At 63.2% G+C, this 16,843-nt stretch overlaps 4 protein-coding genes across 5 annotated transcripts; 2 read left to right on the top strand and 2 right to left on the bottom strand.

The window, feature by feature from the left end:
- Positions 1-212: 212 nt before the first annotated feature.
- Positions 213-2,918, bottom strand: LOC62_06G007821 (uncharacterized protein; the record flags this gene model as incomplete). The annotated part of the gene is made up of 1 exon (XM_062774344.1): positions 213-2,918. The coding sequence occupies one exon, from the start codon at positions 2,916-2,918 to the stop codon at positions 213-215; it is 2,706 nt and encodes a 901-aa protein (XP_062630328.1).
- A 3,113-nt stretch (positions 2,919-6,031) lies between these two features.
- On the bottom strand, positions 6,032-7,208 carry UCH3. 2 transcript variants are annotated; one of them, XM_062774342.1, is made up of 5 exons: positions 7,041-7,208; positions 6,699-6,900; positions 6,519-6,632; positions 6,240-6,469; positions 6,032-6,177 (listed from the first exon to the last, which is right to left on the bottom strand). In XM_062774342.1, exons 1-5 carry the CDS (start codon positions 7,164-7,166, stop codon positions 6,085-6,087), a joined length of 765 nt encoding a protein of 254 aa, XP_062630326.1. In that variant the 5' UTR covers positions 7,167-7,208; the 3' UTR covers positions 6,032-6,084. The 2 variants fall into 2 exon arrangements, with proteins under 2 accessions (XP_062630326.1, XP_062630327.1); XM_062774343.1 differs by having other exon boundaries at positions 6,519-6,608.
- A 1,118-nt stretch (positions 7,209-8,326) lies between these two features.
- gluP_3 (Glucose/galactose transporter) lies at positions 8,327-12,126 on the top strand. The gene is made up of 6 exons (XM_062774341.1): positions 8,327-8,539; positions 8,815-8,884; positions 9,088-9,296; positions 9,348-9,570; positions 9,631-10,611; positions 10,650-12,126. The coding sequence occupies exons 1-6, from the start codon at positions 8,351-8,353 to the stop codon at positions 11,999-12,001; spliced, it is 3,024 nt and encodes a 1,007-aa protein (XP_062630325.1). The 5' UTR covers positions 8,327-8,350; the 3' UTR covers positions 12,002-12,126.
- A 1,713-nt stretch (positions 12,127-13,839) lies between these two features.
- Positions 13,840-14,730, top strand: LOC62_06G007818 (uncharacterized protein; the record flags this gene model as incomplete). The annotated part of the gene is made up of 2 exons (XM_062774340.1): positions 13,840-13,887; positions 14,003-14,730. 2 exons carry the CDS (start codon positions 13,840-13,842, stop codon positions 14,627-14,629), a joined length of 675 nt encoding a protein of 224 aa, XP_062630324.1. The 3' UTR covers positions 14,630-14,730.
- Between the last annotated feature and the right edge of the window lie 2,113 nt (positions 14,731-16,843).

Raw genomic sequence — 16,843 nt, 5'->3', positions numbered from 1 at the left:
GGCGGGCCCGGCGGCGCTGGCGGTGCTGGCCCCGGCGGTGGATCCGGTGGAGGTGGTGGTGATGGCGGTTCAGGCCGAGCCGGACCTGGTGGCGGTGACGGTGGCGACGGAGGAGGCGGTGGAGCTGGTGGAGCTGGCCCGGGCGGAGGCTCTGGCGGCTCTGGAGGAAAGGGCGGTGACGGCGGCGCTGGTGGCGGTGGCAACACTTGCTGCTATGATGTCGAAGTCCCGTGCGAGTCTACCTCCTCTTCCAGCATGTCGACTACCTCTACCCCATCGTCGTCGTCGATTGGTACGACTTCGTCCACGGGCACCACTTCGTCCACGGGCACCACCTCGTCGACTGGTACGACCTCGACCACGGGCACCACCTCGTCGACTGGTACGACCTCGACCACGGGCACCACCTCGTCGACTGGTACGACCTCGACCACGGGCACCACCTCGTCGACTGGTACGACCTCGACCACGGGCACCACCTCGTCGACTGGTACGACCTCGTCCACGGGCACCACCTCGTCGACTGGTACGACCTCGTCCACGGGCACCACATCATCGACTGGAACCACTTCGACGACGGGCACGACGTCGTCGACTGGAACAACCTCGTCGACCCCGACCTCCTCCTCCACGACGATCACAAGCACAAGCACTACGACCACGTCCAGCCACTCCACAACCCACTCGGCCTGTGTAACCAGGACCTGTGGCCCATGCCCGACTGGTATGGGCGGCAAGGGTGGCGATGGCGGCCCCGGCGGCGCTGGCGGCGCTGGTCCCGGCGGTGGCTCCGGTGGCTCTGGTGGTGACGGCGCCTCTGGTGGCGCTGGACCCGGCGGCGGTGGCGGAGGCGATGGAGGCGGCGGCGGTGCTGGCGGCGCTGGCCCTGGCGGCGGCGCCGGTGGATCCGGCGGTAAGGGTGGTGATGGAGGCGCCGGAGGTGGTGGCAACACGTGCTGCTGGGACGTTGAGGTTCCATGCACGTCTACATCATCATCGATCTCATCCACCACCACCACAGGCTCCACAACGAGCACCACGGGCTCGATTTCGTCCACCACGGGCACTGGCTCGACCTCGTCCACCACCGGTACGGGATCGACCTCGTCCACGACCGGCACGGGCTCGACCTCGTCTACGACCGGCACGGGCTCGACCTCGTCCACCACCGGCACGGGTTCGACCTCTTCTACAACCGGCACGGGTTCGACCTCGTCCACCACCGGCACGGGTTCGACCTCTTCTACAACCGGCACCGGCTCGACCTCGTCTACGACCGGCACGGGCTCGACCTCGTCCACGACCAGTACGGGCTCTACGTCTTCCACGACCGGCACGGGCTCGACTTCTTCCACGACCGGCACGGGCTCTACCTCGTCCACGACCGGCACGGGCTCGACATCGTCGACGACCGGCACGGGCTCCACCTCGTCGACCACTGGCACGGGCTCGACTTCTTCCACGACCGGCACGGGCTCTACCTCGTCCACGACCGGCACGGGCTCGACATCGTCGACGACCGGCACGGGCTCCACCTCGTCGACCACTGGCACGGGCTCGACTTCTTCCACTACCGGCACGGGCTCGACGTCGTCCACCACGGGTACCGGCTCGACTTCGTCGACCACCGGCACGGGCTCGATCTCGTCGACCACCGGTACGGGCTCGACGTCGTCCACCACCGGCACGGGCTCGATCTCGTCGACCACCGGTACGGGCTCGACTTCGTCCACCACCGGCACGGGCTCTACCTCGTCCACGACCGGCACGGGCTCGACATCGTCGACGACCGGCACGGGCTCCACCTCGTCGACCACTGGCACGGGCTCGACTTCTTCCACTACCGGCACGGGCTCGACGTCGTCCACCACGGGTACCGGCTCGACTTCGTCGACCACCGGCACGGGCTCGATCTCGTCGACCACCGGTACGGGCTCGACGTCTTCGACTACCGGCACGGGCTCGACGTCCTCGACTACCGGCACGGGCTCGACGTCCTCGACCACGGGCACGGGTTCTACCTCGTCTACAACCGGCACGGGCTCGACGTCTTCGACCACGGGCACCGGCTCGACGTCCTCGACCACCGGCACGGGATCGACGTCTTCGACCACCGGCACCGGCTCGACCTCGTCCACAACCGCCACGGGCTCGACTTCCTCCACGACAGGCACGGGCTCCACAACCACTACCTCGTCGAGCCACTCCACTACCCAGACCACGACCTCCACTACGACCTCGGCTTGCGTGACCAGGACATGCGTGCCCTGCGCCACGGGCACGGGCGGCAACGGTGGTCCAGGAGGCAATGGTGGTGCAGGCGGCAGCGGCCCAGGAGGTGGCGCTGGTGGTGATGGCGGTGACGGCGGCGCCGGAGGCTCTGGCCCCGGTGGTGGTGATGGCGGTGGTGGCGGCGATGGTGGCGCCGGCGGGTCTGGTCCCGGCGGTGGTGCTGGTGGTAAGGGCGGTAACGGCGGTGCCGGTGGAAACGGCGGTGGCAACGGCATGTGCTGCCACGACGTTACCGTGCCCTGTTCATCTACCAGCTCATCATCTGTTTCGACACCAAGCTCGTCATCGACCACAACCACGTCTTCATCTACCACAACGACATCGAGCCACTCGACACCAAGCTCTTCGTCGAGCACGGGCACGATCACCTCGACGTCTAGCCACTCGACGCCGAGCTCGTCCTCAAGCACGGGTACCATCACTTCGATATCTAGCCACTCGACGCCAAGCTCGTCCTCCAGCACTGGCACAATCACTTCGACGTCTAGCCACTCGACGCCAAGCTCGTCCTCCAGCACTGGCACGATCACTTCGACCCCGAGCACGTCCTCGAGCACTGGAACGACCTCGTCCACGACGACCACCACCACGACTTCAACCAGTGCAACGCCCTGTGTGACCACCATTTGTGAGCCTTGCGCTACTGGCGGCGGCGGCAAGGGTGGAGACGGTGGCCCCGGCGGAGCTGGCGGAGCTGGCCCCGGCGGTGGCGATGGCGGAGATGGCGGTGAGGGTGGCCCCGGCGGCTCTGGCCCTGGCGGCGGAGACGGAGGTGATGGCGGCGCTGGTGGATCTGGCGGTGCGGGACCTGGCGGCGGATCTGGTGGCAAGGGCGGTAAGGGTGGCGCTGGTGGTAACGGAGGTGGCGGCGGCATGTGCTGCCGTACGGAGACAGTGCCGTGCACGAGCACGTCGTCTTCTTCGACTACCACCACCACGACTTCGATCACCACGTCGCCCACCACTTCGCCTACCACGAGCCCAACGACTAGCCCCACTACGTCGCCGACCACGAGCCCGACCACGAGCCCGACCACGAGCCCGACCACGAGCCCCACTACGTCGCCGACCACAAGCCCTACCACGAGCCCGACTACTTCGCCGACCACGAGCCCGACCACGAGCCCGACCACTAGCCCGACCACGAGCCCGACCACTAGCCCCACTACGAGCCCGACTACTAGCCCGACTACCTCCCCGACCACGAGCCCGTCGACGTCGATCACAACGACTACTACCACCTCGATTACGACGAGCCCCACTACCAGTCCCACTACCTCGGTAACCTCGTCGCCTACTACTAGCCCCACGACGAGCCCAACTACTTCGGTAACCTCGTCTCCTACTTCACCACCGACCTCAAGCTCCACGACTACCAGCTCTCACACTGTTACGACTACATGCGTTCCATGCCCACCTGGCCAAGGTGGCAAGGGCGGCAACGGTGGTGAGGGCGGTGCTGGCGGCAGCGGCCCTGGTGGTGGTGATGGCGGAGACGGCGGTAACGGCGGCGCCGGCGGTAAGGGTCCCGGCGGCGGTGCTGGCGGTAAGGGTGGCAACGGCGGTAAGGGCGGCAATGGCGGCGTCGAGATGTGCTGCTACACTGTTCCTCCCCCCGAGTCGTCGTCCACAACCCACACTTCGACCAGCACGACTGGCACAGGCACTACAGGTACCAGCACGACTGGCACAGGCACTACAGGTACTACCAGCAGCACCCACACCACAGGTACTACCAGCAGCACCCACACCACAGGTACTACTAGCAGCACCCGCACAACGGGCACCACGAGCAGCACTCACACCACTGGTTCGACGACTGGCACGACGGGTACAGGTACCACTTCGAGCACGACTGGTACTGGCACCACAGGTACTACCAGCAGCACCCACACCACTGGCACTACTAGCAGCACTCGCACGACAGGCACCACGAGCAGCACTCACACCACCGGTTCCACGACTGGCACCACGGGCACTGGCACCACTTCGAGCACGACGGGTACTGGTACCACTGGCACCGGCACGACGTCGAGCACCACTGGCACTGGCACCACCGGCACGACAACGACGACCTCTCCGTCTACCACCCAGACCACGCACACAACTACTACTTCCTCCCACATTGTGACCACTACCTGCGTGTGGGTCCCGGTCGCTAGCGGTGGCCCGGGTGGAAAGGGTGGCGATGGTGGCGATGGCGGTGCTGGCGGTGCGGGACCAGGAGGCGGAGACGGCGGTGACGGTGGAGACGGCGGCGCTGGTGGCTCTGGCCCTGGTGGCGGTGACGGTGGTGACGGTGGAGACGGCGGCGCCGGTGGCTCTGGCCCCGGCGGCGGCAAGGGCGGTAGCGGCGGTGCTGGAGGCAAGGGAGGTGACGGTGGAGACGACATGGTCTGCGTCACCATCACGCTCCCTCCTACCTCCACGTCGACCACCCATACCCCCACCACGACATCGTCTACGACCGTGACTACCACAACCTCGAAGCCTGGTTCCACCACGACCACGACGACATCTGAGCCTGGTACCACGACCACTACGTCTAAGACTGGTACCACTACCACGACTAGTTCGCACCACAGAACTACCACGACTACCTCGGAGCCGTGCACCACAACGTCCAAGACCCGTACGTCGAAGACGCGTACCACGACAACGACTTCCAAGCCTGTGACTACCACGACTACTACTTCCAAGCCCGTCACTACCACGACCACTACTTCGAAGCCTGTGACTACTACGACCACGACTTCCAAGCCCGTGACCACCACGACCACAAAGTCGCGCACCAAGACTTCCAAGACTCACACCACCACCACTACGGAGTGCGAGTCGAGCACGACCACGACGTCTAAGCCCATCACCACCACGACAACCAGGTCCAAGACCAAGACCAAGACCAAGCCCCCCAAGTCTACCACAACCACGACTTCGAAGCCTGTCACCACGACAACGACTACGACGTCCAAGCCCGTGACCACCACAACCACCCACAGCACTACCACGACCACGTCGACTCCCGTGACCACTACAACCACGGCTTCTCCCCCACCCAGGGCCTCGTGCACTGGTGGCCGCGGAGGTGACGGCGGCAACGGTGGCAACGGCGCGACTGGCCCCAACGGTGGCGATGGCGGTGATGGCGGCAACGGTGGTGCTGGCGAGGACTGCGGCGCCAACGGCGGTGACGGTGGCGACGGTGGCAACGGTGGCCCCGGCAGCGGCTCTGCTCATGGCGGTAACGGCGGTGGCGGAGGTAACGGAGGTGACGCCAAGGGCGGTCACGACGGTGGCAACGGTGGTGGAGGTGGCGACGGCGGTGCCTCGGGCACTGGTGACGGAGCCGGCAATGGAGGCAGCGGAGGGCAGGGAGGTGGCGGTGGTAACGGAGGAGGACCGGGTGGTAAGGGTGGCAAGGGCGGCAAGGGCGGCAACGGCAACACCTCGAACCACTCTTCGTGGAAGCGCCGTGTCTTGAGCGACTCGCGTCGTTCAAGAATCTCCCAACTGCTCAAGGTGCGCGCATAATACATCACGGCCGTGATGTGTCGCGCCCGTGCTTCTCCCTAGACTCTCCCGGTTTCTCTCTCTCGAGCTCTCGCAACAAAAGGACTTTCGACCTCTCTGAACATTGCACCCTCTCTGAACATTTTTGATACAACCACACACTCTTTCGCTTCCCCGTGAACCACGGCGGCCCTTTGAACCTTTTGATCTCGTAGATATAATATATATGTGCACCGCTGATGCATATGGGTTTCTGCGCACTTAAGCACGACGGACTATAGGCTATGAGTTGCTGACCAAGGCAATGAGCGAAAAGTGGTGGACACTGTCGGCGGCAAGCGGAACGTATTGCTCTCTGACAATCTTTGCGACATCCTGGGCGGGGGGCGCGGTAAGTGATCAACAGCCAGAGCCAACCAGTTGTTAGCAGCACTCACAGTTAGCAGGTCGTCGCTCGCAGCGCCGCGGTCCACGCCACCGACACGCGGCCGAGCGCCGTCCATCTCGACGACGCGCCCGTCGTGGCGGATGAACGATATGAAGTGGTCGGCGTCTGCCCAGTCGGACTCGCGCAGGATCGTCTGGCCGGCAGTCACGAGTGAGTTGTGGACGGGCTTGATGAGGGGTGAGGTGGCGAGGAGCGCCGTTCGGCCCTCGGGCGTGAGCGCTGAGGGTGAGCTGGGCTGACTGCGTTGCACGTCGACTCGACTACTCACACCGACACTCTGCAAAGAAGCCGTCGAGCCCGGATGCGAGTCGCGTCTCGGCGAGTGCATGCAGCACGGCGAAAGTGCCACAGCTGTGGCCTGTGGGTGAGGTGAGCATCAGCTCTGTTCAGGTAAGGCACGCCACTCGCGGCCGGTATTGCGGCGATGTCCGCTGACGACACGACGCACCGACACCGCGTTGTGGGATCCAGAGCGGCTCGGCGCCGATCTCGGCGGACAAGTATGCATCCTTTGCGCGCCAGGCGACGATGCCGTCCGTGTCGGGGAAGAGGAAGACGACGGCGTGCACGGGGCGCGGGGTGAGCGCGAGCGTGTCGTCGTCGAGGCCGAGGACGTCGACAAACGCGTACGAGTCTGGCAGGCCCCAGTGCTAAACGATCGGTTAGCGCTTTGATGGGGTTTGGTTTGGATGCCAAGCCCAGCAAGAGCAAGGCAGACGTGACAGGGACATTAGGATTTGCGGATTAGATCTGCAAGCGAGACGCGCTCATCCCATCCCATCCCACTTACCCTGGCAAGTGAGGTGAGCACTTCGGGGCTCGATTCCAGCGGATACCAGTCTTGCAGGGGTGGTGATTGCGTCGTAGCAGCAGTCTGGTCTTGCGCTGCTGGTGGTGCTGGTGGTGTGGGCTGCATGGCTGATGCAGTGCAGCAATGCGTTAAGCGACGAGTGAGTGGAGGAGTAGTCAGACGAGGAGTATGACGGCGTGGTGGTGATGACGGCGGTGGCGACGCGCGGTGACTGCTGCCTGACTGCCTGCCATGTCTGGCTCGGGCGGGAACAATGCAGCTAGCAACAAGGAGAGTGCATACACCCCGTCGACTCGCACTCCTCCTTGGGATCCTTGCACCACACGACAACATGGCAGCATGCCGTGCAAATGCACCACTTGCACCACACTTGTGACGTTTGTTCCAGACCACCGTCAAGCCCAGAACCGACCTCGTCTCGAACCGGTATATTGGAACCGGACCAATCTGCACTAGTCGTGCGTGCACCGTGTCAACATGCATTGCATGTGGTCTGCTGCATGCCCCCTGCTTGCCTGCCTGCCTGCCTCTGCTCGTCGTCGTGAGAGCCAAGTCTCCGCCTGCTGTCAACGCTGCTCAATTTCGTGCCTTGTCCGACGGGGACGGGGGGGGCGAAGGCAAGGGGGGTGGGTGCCTAATAATCCGAGGTGTGGCTCGTTTGACATTGACAGGTTAATGGCCAGTTTCAGCATGGATTACATACTCGCATGCTCTCATTTGATTTGACCCGGCCTCGATTTGAAGCACTCAGGCCTTGGATGGTTGTCGTGAGGGCGGTGGACTCGCGTCGGAGGTTGGTTGGCCAACCCACCCCCCCCGAGAGGCAGCTTGTCCTGACCACCTGACCTTGATCGAGCCTGGAAAACCCAATGACACCAGGGCGGGTCGGCCAACACCTTGCCACTGCCAGGCCCTGCTGCCTCGCCTCGCCCTCCCCCTCCCCCTCCCTCCTCAGCCGCCCAACAACCCCCCTCCGCCCCGCCTCTGTAGATCTCACCCCACCCCACTTCCCTGGCGCCAACCCCACACAGCGAGCGCCAGGCCGACCTCTGCATCAAACCTTGGTGCCGACCGACTGACCGATCACACCCACACACCCATACACCCACACCCACACCGCTCTGTACGCGCACACCACATTTGTGTGCGTTCGACACGCCGCATCCACCTCGACAAACTTGCACGGTACACGTCTCGACACGCTCAGTCTAGCCAACATGGCCTAAGTGGGGCAATACGCCCGCCAGCCCGCCCGCCCGACCGACCACGATCACACAACCAGCGGCGGCATGGCCTCCGACGTAGAGTACTCGGCCGGCACGGGCAACCCGCGACATGACGATCGCTCACCGGCCGTCCTCATCGTCTCGTCCGTCTTTCTCGCCATCGCGACCATCTTTGTCGCTCTCCGATGCGTGTCCAAGTTTTACATTCGCAAAAGAGCAGACTGGGACGACTGGGTGACTCTGTTGGCTTGGGTGAGTGACCGCCGCTGCGGCATTTTGCGTTGGGGCGGACGCGAGCCCGACGGCGTATGTTGGGGATGACAAGTGTGTGTAGAGGGGCTGGCTGCGTGTACGGGGCGTTGCCCGTCGTCGTCAGTGTCGCTGCCAACATGCAAGTCGGTGGCCTCGGCGTCTTGGGTGACCTTGCCCATGCCACTCCCGCGCACGAGCCCACCATGATAAGAAGAACCACTTGCAATCGCCGCCGGGATCCACTGCCCATCCACAGAATCAACTGACACGATCAGCTCTTCACCGTCGCGCTCTCAACATGCATCATCTTTGCCGCCACCGTGGGCATGGGGAAAGTAGACTATTGTGAGTGCTTTGGTCGCCGGCGACTGCGAGGGCGATAAGGCCGGCCGTCCCGGAGCTAGTGCTGCTCTCGTCGGGATCGGCGCGCGGGCTCCATCTCCCAACAACGGAAGGAGCGGCTCCATGTCGCCTCTCAATTGTTGCAGGGCCTTCTCACCTTGCGTTCATCGCTGCAACGCCAAAGCCGTTCCTCGCTGACATCCCAGTGATTAAGCCAGAATGGGTCAAGCCCCTCAAGGCGGCGACCTACGCCTTCCCCATGTTCTACAATCTCTCGTCCATGACAGCCAAAACCTCTGTCCTCCTCCTCTACGTCCGCATGGCGAGTGCTCATCCATTCTTGCGCAATGCTTCATACGCTGTGCTTGCCATTGTCAACGTCTCGGGCATGGTGTTGGTATTCTTGAACATCTTTGTGAGTAGATTGCCGGTGGCGTGGACCGAACGACACGACTGACCCGCCAAGCAATGCCGACCGATCAAGGCCGCTTGGGACGTGCAGGTCGAAGGGACCTGCATGGACACGGTCACACTCTTCCTCGCGTCATCACCCATCAACATCCTCTCGGACCTCGCCATCCTCGTCCTCCCCTTGCCAATCATCACCAGCCTCCGAATGGAGATCCACCAGAAGATTGGCCTCGTCTTGACCTTTATCTGTCTCATTTTCGTCGCGATCGTCGATGTTGGTGAGTTCAAGCGTGCCCCGCGCACCACACACCGGCTCGCGTGCGACTAACTCGTCACAGTTAGAATCTCGTTCTTGCAAACCGCTCTGAGAGAACAAGTCTCCATCGGTATGAGCCACGTGTCGGCAAACTCGCGGCCACCAAACTACTACTACGACATTGCGTATGGTACGCTCTGGTCTGCGATCGAGTGCTCGGTGCGCGTGTCTTGTGCATGTGCCCTCGTCCTCAAACCACTGCTACAAAAGCTCAAACCCGCCATCTTGTCTCGTGGATCGAACAGATCAAAGAACTCGAATGGCCACGCTGCGTCAGGAGGACACAACAGCAACGGCAACCCGCTCGAATCCAACAATGGCAATGGCAACGGAAACGCCAACGGCAACGACAAGGAGAGTATGCGGTCGCTTCAGTTCACACCCAAGTCTCCAAAGGTGGACCAGATGCCCCTGCAAGCCATCTTGGAAACAGACCCCGACGTGCCAGACGAGGACACAATGGACATCTTTGACCTCTTCCGCAGTGGTCCCCCCGCTGGATCTACGGCCGGAGGCTCTGCCATCGCTGCGGCGATTGCGCAGTCTGGAGGCACTGCCATCTTCGGCACCGGGTTCGGCGGAGGATTGACGAGAATACCCAGCAGGCGGCTGAGTGCTAGCGGAGCCATGGTAGCTCCATTGGCCCGCATGCCCAGCCGCGGCGGTATCGTTGCGCCGCTGCATAGAATGGGCAGCGGGGGGCGTCGCGATTCCAACGGAGGACGTCGGGACAGCTTCAACCATCCACAGCCTGGCCCAAGTCCGAACCCAACAAACGGTAGCCCGCATTCGAGCGAGACAATCGGCCTACCACTGGCCCCGCAAAGAACGAAGCTGAGCGACCGCACCATACTCCATCCGTTGAAGTGGTTGTCGCGGGACGATACGCCAATGGAGCAGACACAGCAGCCCACGGGCAAGTTCTTCGACTTTGTTCAGATGGGGGGCCGGAAACCTCTCACCGAGCTGTCGGCAAGAGAAGCATGGTGGCCGGTTCTGTTCGGTGAGCTCGACACCTCATTCAGCTTGCTGACCTCTCAGTGTCGATCCTCTTTTTCCTCTGGGGCTTCGCATATGGATTACTCGGCACCCTTAACAGCAGGATCCTCGATGTGATCGGATCGTCGCCATCAAAGGCGATTGCCCTTCAAAGCTCGTACTGGATCGGCTACGTCGTGGGCCCTTCGACTCTCGGCGGCTATGTCCTCATCCACTACGGCTTCAAGGCGACATTCATCACAGGTCTGACAATATACGCCTGCGGGACAATGTGCTTCTGGCCGTCGTCAGTCCTGGCCTCGTACGCGGGGTTCTTCATCTCCAACTTTATCATCGCCTGCGGCTTGTCCATTCTCGAAGTCGCCGCCAACCCGTTCATTGCGCTCGCCGGCCCGGGCGAGTACTCCGAGTCACGGCTCAACTTCTCGCAAGGTATCCAGGGTATCGGCGGCGTGCTCTCCCCCATCCTCGCCCGCAAGGCGTTATTCCGTAACCTCGAAGGCCGTGCATCGTTATTCGATGTCCAATGGTGCTACCTGGCTGTCGCACTGTTCGTCATTGCCCTTGCCCTCGTCTTCTTCTACGCGCCGCTATCGGAAGCCACCGAAGACGACATGGAGCGAGAAACACAGCTGCGCATGGCGAATGCTGGACTGGACCCTCGCGGCAAGGCATATGGAATGTCCGCAAAGTGGTTCATCATCGTCTTTGGCGTGTTCTGCATGTCGGCGTACGTTGGCGCTCAGGAATCCGTGTCCTATTTCTGGGAACCCCTGCTCGCGCGCTTCCGACCCCGGGACGACGAGTTCTGGGACCTCACGATCGGGCACTCGGTCTTCGCCTTCGGTCGCTTCCTGGCATCCGGCGCCATGTTCATTGGCTTCACACCGAGGCTGATTCTCAACATATGCCTGATTGGCTCGTTCATCACGACATTGCTGGCAGTCGTGCTTCCCGCGTCCCATGGTACCGGTGCCTACGTCTGCCTCCTGCTCAACATGTTCCTCGAGGCGCCAGTGTTCCCGACCGTCTTTGCGACGGCACTGCGTGGAGCCGGCCGCCACACCAAGCCAGCGAGCATTGCCCTTACCGTGGCAATTGGAGTTGGAGCTTGCGTCTGGGAGAGCGTGACGTACGGAGCGTGGCGTGCCCAGAACAAGGACATTCACAAGGCCATCGTCGTCGTGCCCATCCTGTTTGGCATCCAGGCAATCTACAGCCTGACGTTGACGGCCAACGTCAAGCTGCGCCGATGGGTCGACCCGTTCTGGTCACGACCTGCGGCGCACGGCCCCAGCGAGTTGACATTCGGCACGTTTGAGCACCCGGAACAGCTCGAGCCAGACTATGGCAAGCAGCCAGCGCTGTGCAAGACCGAACTGGCCATCATTTAGCAGAGGTCGGGAGAAGAGGAGAGCGCGACGAGTGCATTTGGAGGAGATTCGGCTTCAGGATCGTCCACCCACCACCCACCACCCACACAAGCATAACCATACCCATCCCATACTCTGTGTTCTCCCCAGCTTGACCCCTTGGGTTGTTGTACAAGATGCATCATGACTTGAAACGATCTGAGGTGTGGCCTCGGCGAGTCGTTTGCTCCGACACTCCTAACAATGGACCCGAACCCGCAGCCGAGACCCAACCGCGTCATCAGGAATGTGTCGCCACTAGGGACAATCACATGCACAGTGCACTGTGGAGCGCCGGGGGTCTGGCCCAGCAATAAGCGGCGAGTGCACTGACAAGTTTGGGAATAGCGCTCCATGCCATAATTAACAGGTGGAGCTGCGATGGATGGCCGCGGTGGCGCCGAGGCCGCATACCGTGTCGGTTCGGGTCTCGGTTCCCAAGTCGTCCCAAGTCGCCGATAAGCCAGTCGCCGCTGCCAAGTCGCTCTCGCTACCGATACCGCGTCGCACAGCATCCACCTCGGCTTTGAACGTTTATCACGCATGCATCACGCACATCATGGCAACGTCGCAGCGGCCGGGTGTGGTGTGGTGCAGCGGGGCATAGCATACATTGCAAGGCATTGGCAAGGCAGAAGAACCATGTCTCTCTTACCGCCACCTCACTCGGCGGCCACACTGACATGGAGACCGCAGCGCATCGCCCAGCCATGGCACCGGCGCACACACCGAGCATGCTCGTGATCCCGGCCGCGAGATCACCGTTCAACCTGAAGCACATGAAGGCCGGAGTAGTGCTCGGTGCGACGGCGCCGGCCAGCCCCAGCTCGCTCACTGCCCCGACCTCGAACCTGTCTCTCAACAGCTCCTCCCTCGCACTTCCTACCCCCAGCCCACTTACGAGCCCGACCTCCGGCTCATCGCACGACGTGCCCCGTACCCCAGACCCAGCGCGAGGCTCGACGCCGCCAACGCCCACCGCCAAACCGCCACCAACGCTCACGACCCTCCCGGCCTCACTGCACATCCGCCTCCGGCCGATCCCGCACGCGGTCCTCCCGCCGCCGTTCGCAGACTTCTGCCTCACGCCCTACCTCTCCTCGGACGCAGACGACATGTACGAGCTGCTCAACCACCCTGCTGTCGGGCGCGGGCTCGGCGTGCGTCCGACCGCGCCGTTCACGCGCGCCGACGCCGCGCGGACGGTCCGCACAGCGAGGGAGAAGGGGCACGGCTGGCCTCTGAACGGTGAGTTCGCTGGAATATCGGTGCATGACCGGGGTTTGTCTCGGTCGGACACTGCGCTGCCGGTGCCGGCGGCGGCGGTCGGTGGCGCCGACTCGGCGCGGTCTCGGTTGGGGCACTCCTGTGGCGCTCGAGTGGGTCGAGTGGGTCGCCGTGGCGCGGGCGGGGCGTTTTCCAACAACAGCCAGCGCCGCAGTGGGTCGTTTCCAACTCGATTCCCGGGTGTTTCCAACGTCTTGGCCATGTTTCCAACGTCTGCAACGCCATGCCCGCTTGTTGGGCGTCATGGAGTGCGCACACGTTCGTGCGGGTGGCGCTTGCGGGGTAGCGGGGCCGGTAGACCCCGCGGACGGGTCCGGCCGGGGCATGCAGTCGCCGCCGACCTCCGGCATCGACAGCGCCGCTAATGCACTACAGCACTACGCCGTACCGCATCGCTCAGGACGGACCATTTTCCGCCCCTCCTCGGCTGCATCACGCTCGCGCGGGACAACTTTCGCTCCCTCCCTCATGCGCTTGGGGAGCGGCTGCGGCTGGCGGAGCGTGCAAAGGCTGACCAGGACGCGCACTGGGCCATGCAGTTCAGCGTTGACCCTGCGCTGCAGGGCAGGGGGGTCATGAGTGTGAGTAAGGCGGAGTCGTGAGCGGGTAGTGCGGGGTGACGTCGACGCCGACTTGGATGATTCATGCCCCGCCGCCGGGCTTGCAGCCAACGCACACTGCTAACCGCCCACCCAGGCCGCCCTCCGCTTCATCCTCAGCGCCTGGTTCATTCCGATCATCAGTCCATACCCCGGACAGCTGACGACGACGTTTCCGGCCGCCGCGCTGAGGGCGCACAGCAGCCGAAACGGCATGGCCGACAGCCCCGTCGCGCGGATTCACGGGCGCCTCGGATTCGTGCCCCTCGGAAGCGTGCAGGGCGACGCTGGATCCATCGCGGGGCCTGACGACGAGGTCGTGTGCTGTGCTTGGATGGGAGCCGGTGCCGTGCGGCTGGAGGGCAGCGTATGGCGCGGACTGGGGCTCGTGCCGTTCTCGTTTGACGACGAGGACGAGGATGGGCAGGGGGAGGAGTGGGACAGCGACGAGGAGGAGGTCAACGGCGATGTCGGTAGAGCCGTCGTCTTGGTCAACAGTCCTCCCACCAGATCCAAGAATCCCAACCACGGCCAATCGGACATTGAAGTAGAAGCGCGCAATCATCGCCCTCGAGAACCAAACGCCCCCGGTGCCGATGGTGGGCATGAGGGATTGCTCGACCCAGATTCCTCCCCCCTGTCACCCCGCCCTCGTCTCAGACGTGACAGGGGGTCCTCTCCGCCCCATTCCGACATGGACGTCGACTTTGTCGAAGCATCATAGGTGCAAGGCGCAGGGGTTCAGCCCACCGTCGTGGAACATAGACTGTATCAGTGTAAATCAGTTGTACGCATAAGCCAGATGACAGAGTGCATGTGACGTGACGCAGCCGTCGCAGACCTTGGACTGAACGAGCGAGGCGCACTTATGTCTTGGGCTTCGTCTCGGCGCTCGTCTGGGGGTAAGCCTGCCCCTGGGGCAACTCACGAGCTGGATGGGCTTGACGGACTTGCACGCGATCGTACCGACGGCCGCCGTGCCCGCAACGTAGCGCACACGGTTGGACGTGATGAGCCAGTCGCGGAAGCGCGTCCAGCGGGTGGGGATGGGGAAGAACCTTGGCATTGGTGGGCGAATGAATGAATGTGGTGGGTGGGATGAGCTGATGGGTCAGTTGTCAGTGAAACGGCACACGACGTCGCGAACGCTGTCGGTGGCGAGCAGAGCACGAACACCAGCCAGCGCGCCGTGGTCGGTGCGTGGGCGTGGCCTGTGCACGCACGGCATGCTCGCCGCTTTGCTCGACGAGCACGGTGCGTGTCTATGTGTGCAGGGGTCGTTTCGTGTGTGGAAGGAACAGAGACGAGAATCGACATCTGCTTGGGGCACTGCCACACAGTCAGCACACAACGCCACACACACGTCCAACCCACCTCCAACTGGCCACAGTCCCTCCAGCCGAGCTTCGCCAAGCTCCCCACGTCATGAGTAGTGGTCAGCGCGTCGCCATCGGCACGTCAGCGGGGGCCCAGGCTGCCCCGTGGCTCGCCACCGTCGCCGGCCGTCGATGGAACCACCGCGTCCGAACCGGCGGAAGCGTCGGCAAGCCGCTGGCTATCAATCTGGATGTGGGGAAGGACAAGCAGGAACGTTGCTCTCGATCTCGATCTCAGCCACGACGGAACAACTGCGGGGCTCTGACGCGTCCCCACCAGCCCCGCTGGATGACGGTGCGAGCGAGCAACGGCGATTGTCTTGGACGGCCTTGGCTACTGCGCAAACTCGACTCTGTCTCGGAGGGTAGGGACGGAGTTGCTCTGGGGTAGCACCGAAAAACGAGCGCCGAAAATCGCGCTCGTGCGTCGTGGACGCCGCAGCACGCGTGCACGGCGACGACGCGCACACGCTCCGACGTATGTACGTGCGTGCGTGTGTGCGGGCCTCATTCCGTATCTAGCGCAGCACGATACCGATACGGATACCGGCAATGCGCGGCGTTCGATGGAGATGCTGCCCATGGCCCCGCCGCGGCCTCGTACGCTTGCGATGATATCCGAGCCGAGCACAGGCGATGGATGGGCATGGCAGTGGCAAGTGGCCGCTGCTGCTACCGGGCACCGGCCGGCCGGGGCTCGCTCAACCTCGCCAACCCTCGCAAAAACTCGCAAGCGAAGGGTAAACAGCGAGCCTGCTACAGATGTGCGTGTGGGGAACACTGTAGTGGGCTGTTTCACGTGATGGGCCTGACTGCTTGACTCGACCAATGCCGAGGTTTCCCGCAGACTGGGAGTTGGAGGCCGGCCGATTGATTGGCCGTGCACTGGTGACCAGTCAGTCTGTCGCTCGGATCTTGTTGGCTGATCCGAAACCACAGGAGGAACGCAGGCCTGTTGTTCAGGGAGGCAGGCCACAAGGAGTGGGGTGGAAAGTGGGCCGCCTGCGTAAGCGAGGTGCTGGGGCAGGGCCGCGTTCACCGAGGCCAGATGCCGTAACTTGGCTGGCGGCAAGGGCTTACCTCCGCCGGCAAGGCAAAAGCGCCTGACGCACGGCTAGAGAGGATTACCGCCGCCAAACCTGATGGGCTGTTGCCTTGTCTGAAGTAAGTGTTCATGTCAGGCGACATCGGTAATGGACGCCTATTGGTCCTGCGGCATACTCTTGGAGCTTGACGGCCTGGAGCGGGCCAGACTTTGGGAGCGGTGTGTCGTTATTGTTCTGCCCGTTGATGGCGCTCACGGTGCTGCTCGCTCCCCACGTCCTCGCGCGCTGGCTCGCTCGACACGGGTCCGATTGAGAGAGAGATGGGCCTACGTCCACCACTAAAGCCCCACCGCAGCCACCCCATTTGCTAGGTTGGCGCCTAGCAGCCCACGCTCAGGTTTTCCAAGCTCCATCGATGCCAAGCCCCCTGCCTGCTCCTTATTTTCACACTGCGTTTTTTGCTGCACGCAGCGAGCCTGTACCCTGGACCCCTCTGTTCCCGTACCTCTCTCGGCT

The sequence above is a fragment of the Vanrija pseudolonga genome, chromosome 6, assembly GCF_020906515.1.
Source record: "Vanrija pseudolonga chromosome 6, complete sequence".
Taxonomy (NCBI): Eukaryota; Fungi; Basidiomycota; class Tremellomycetes; order Trichosporonales; family Trichosporonaceae; genus Vanrija; species Vanrija pseudolonga.
This window is presented reverse-complemented; position numbering and strand designations above follow the sequence as displayed.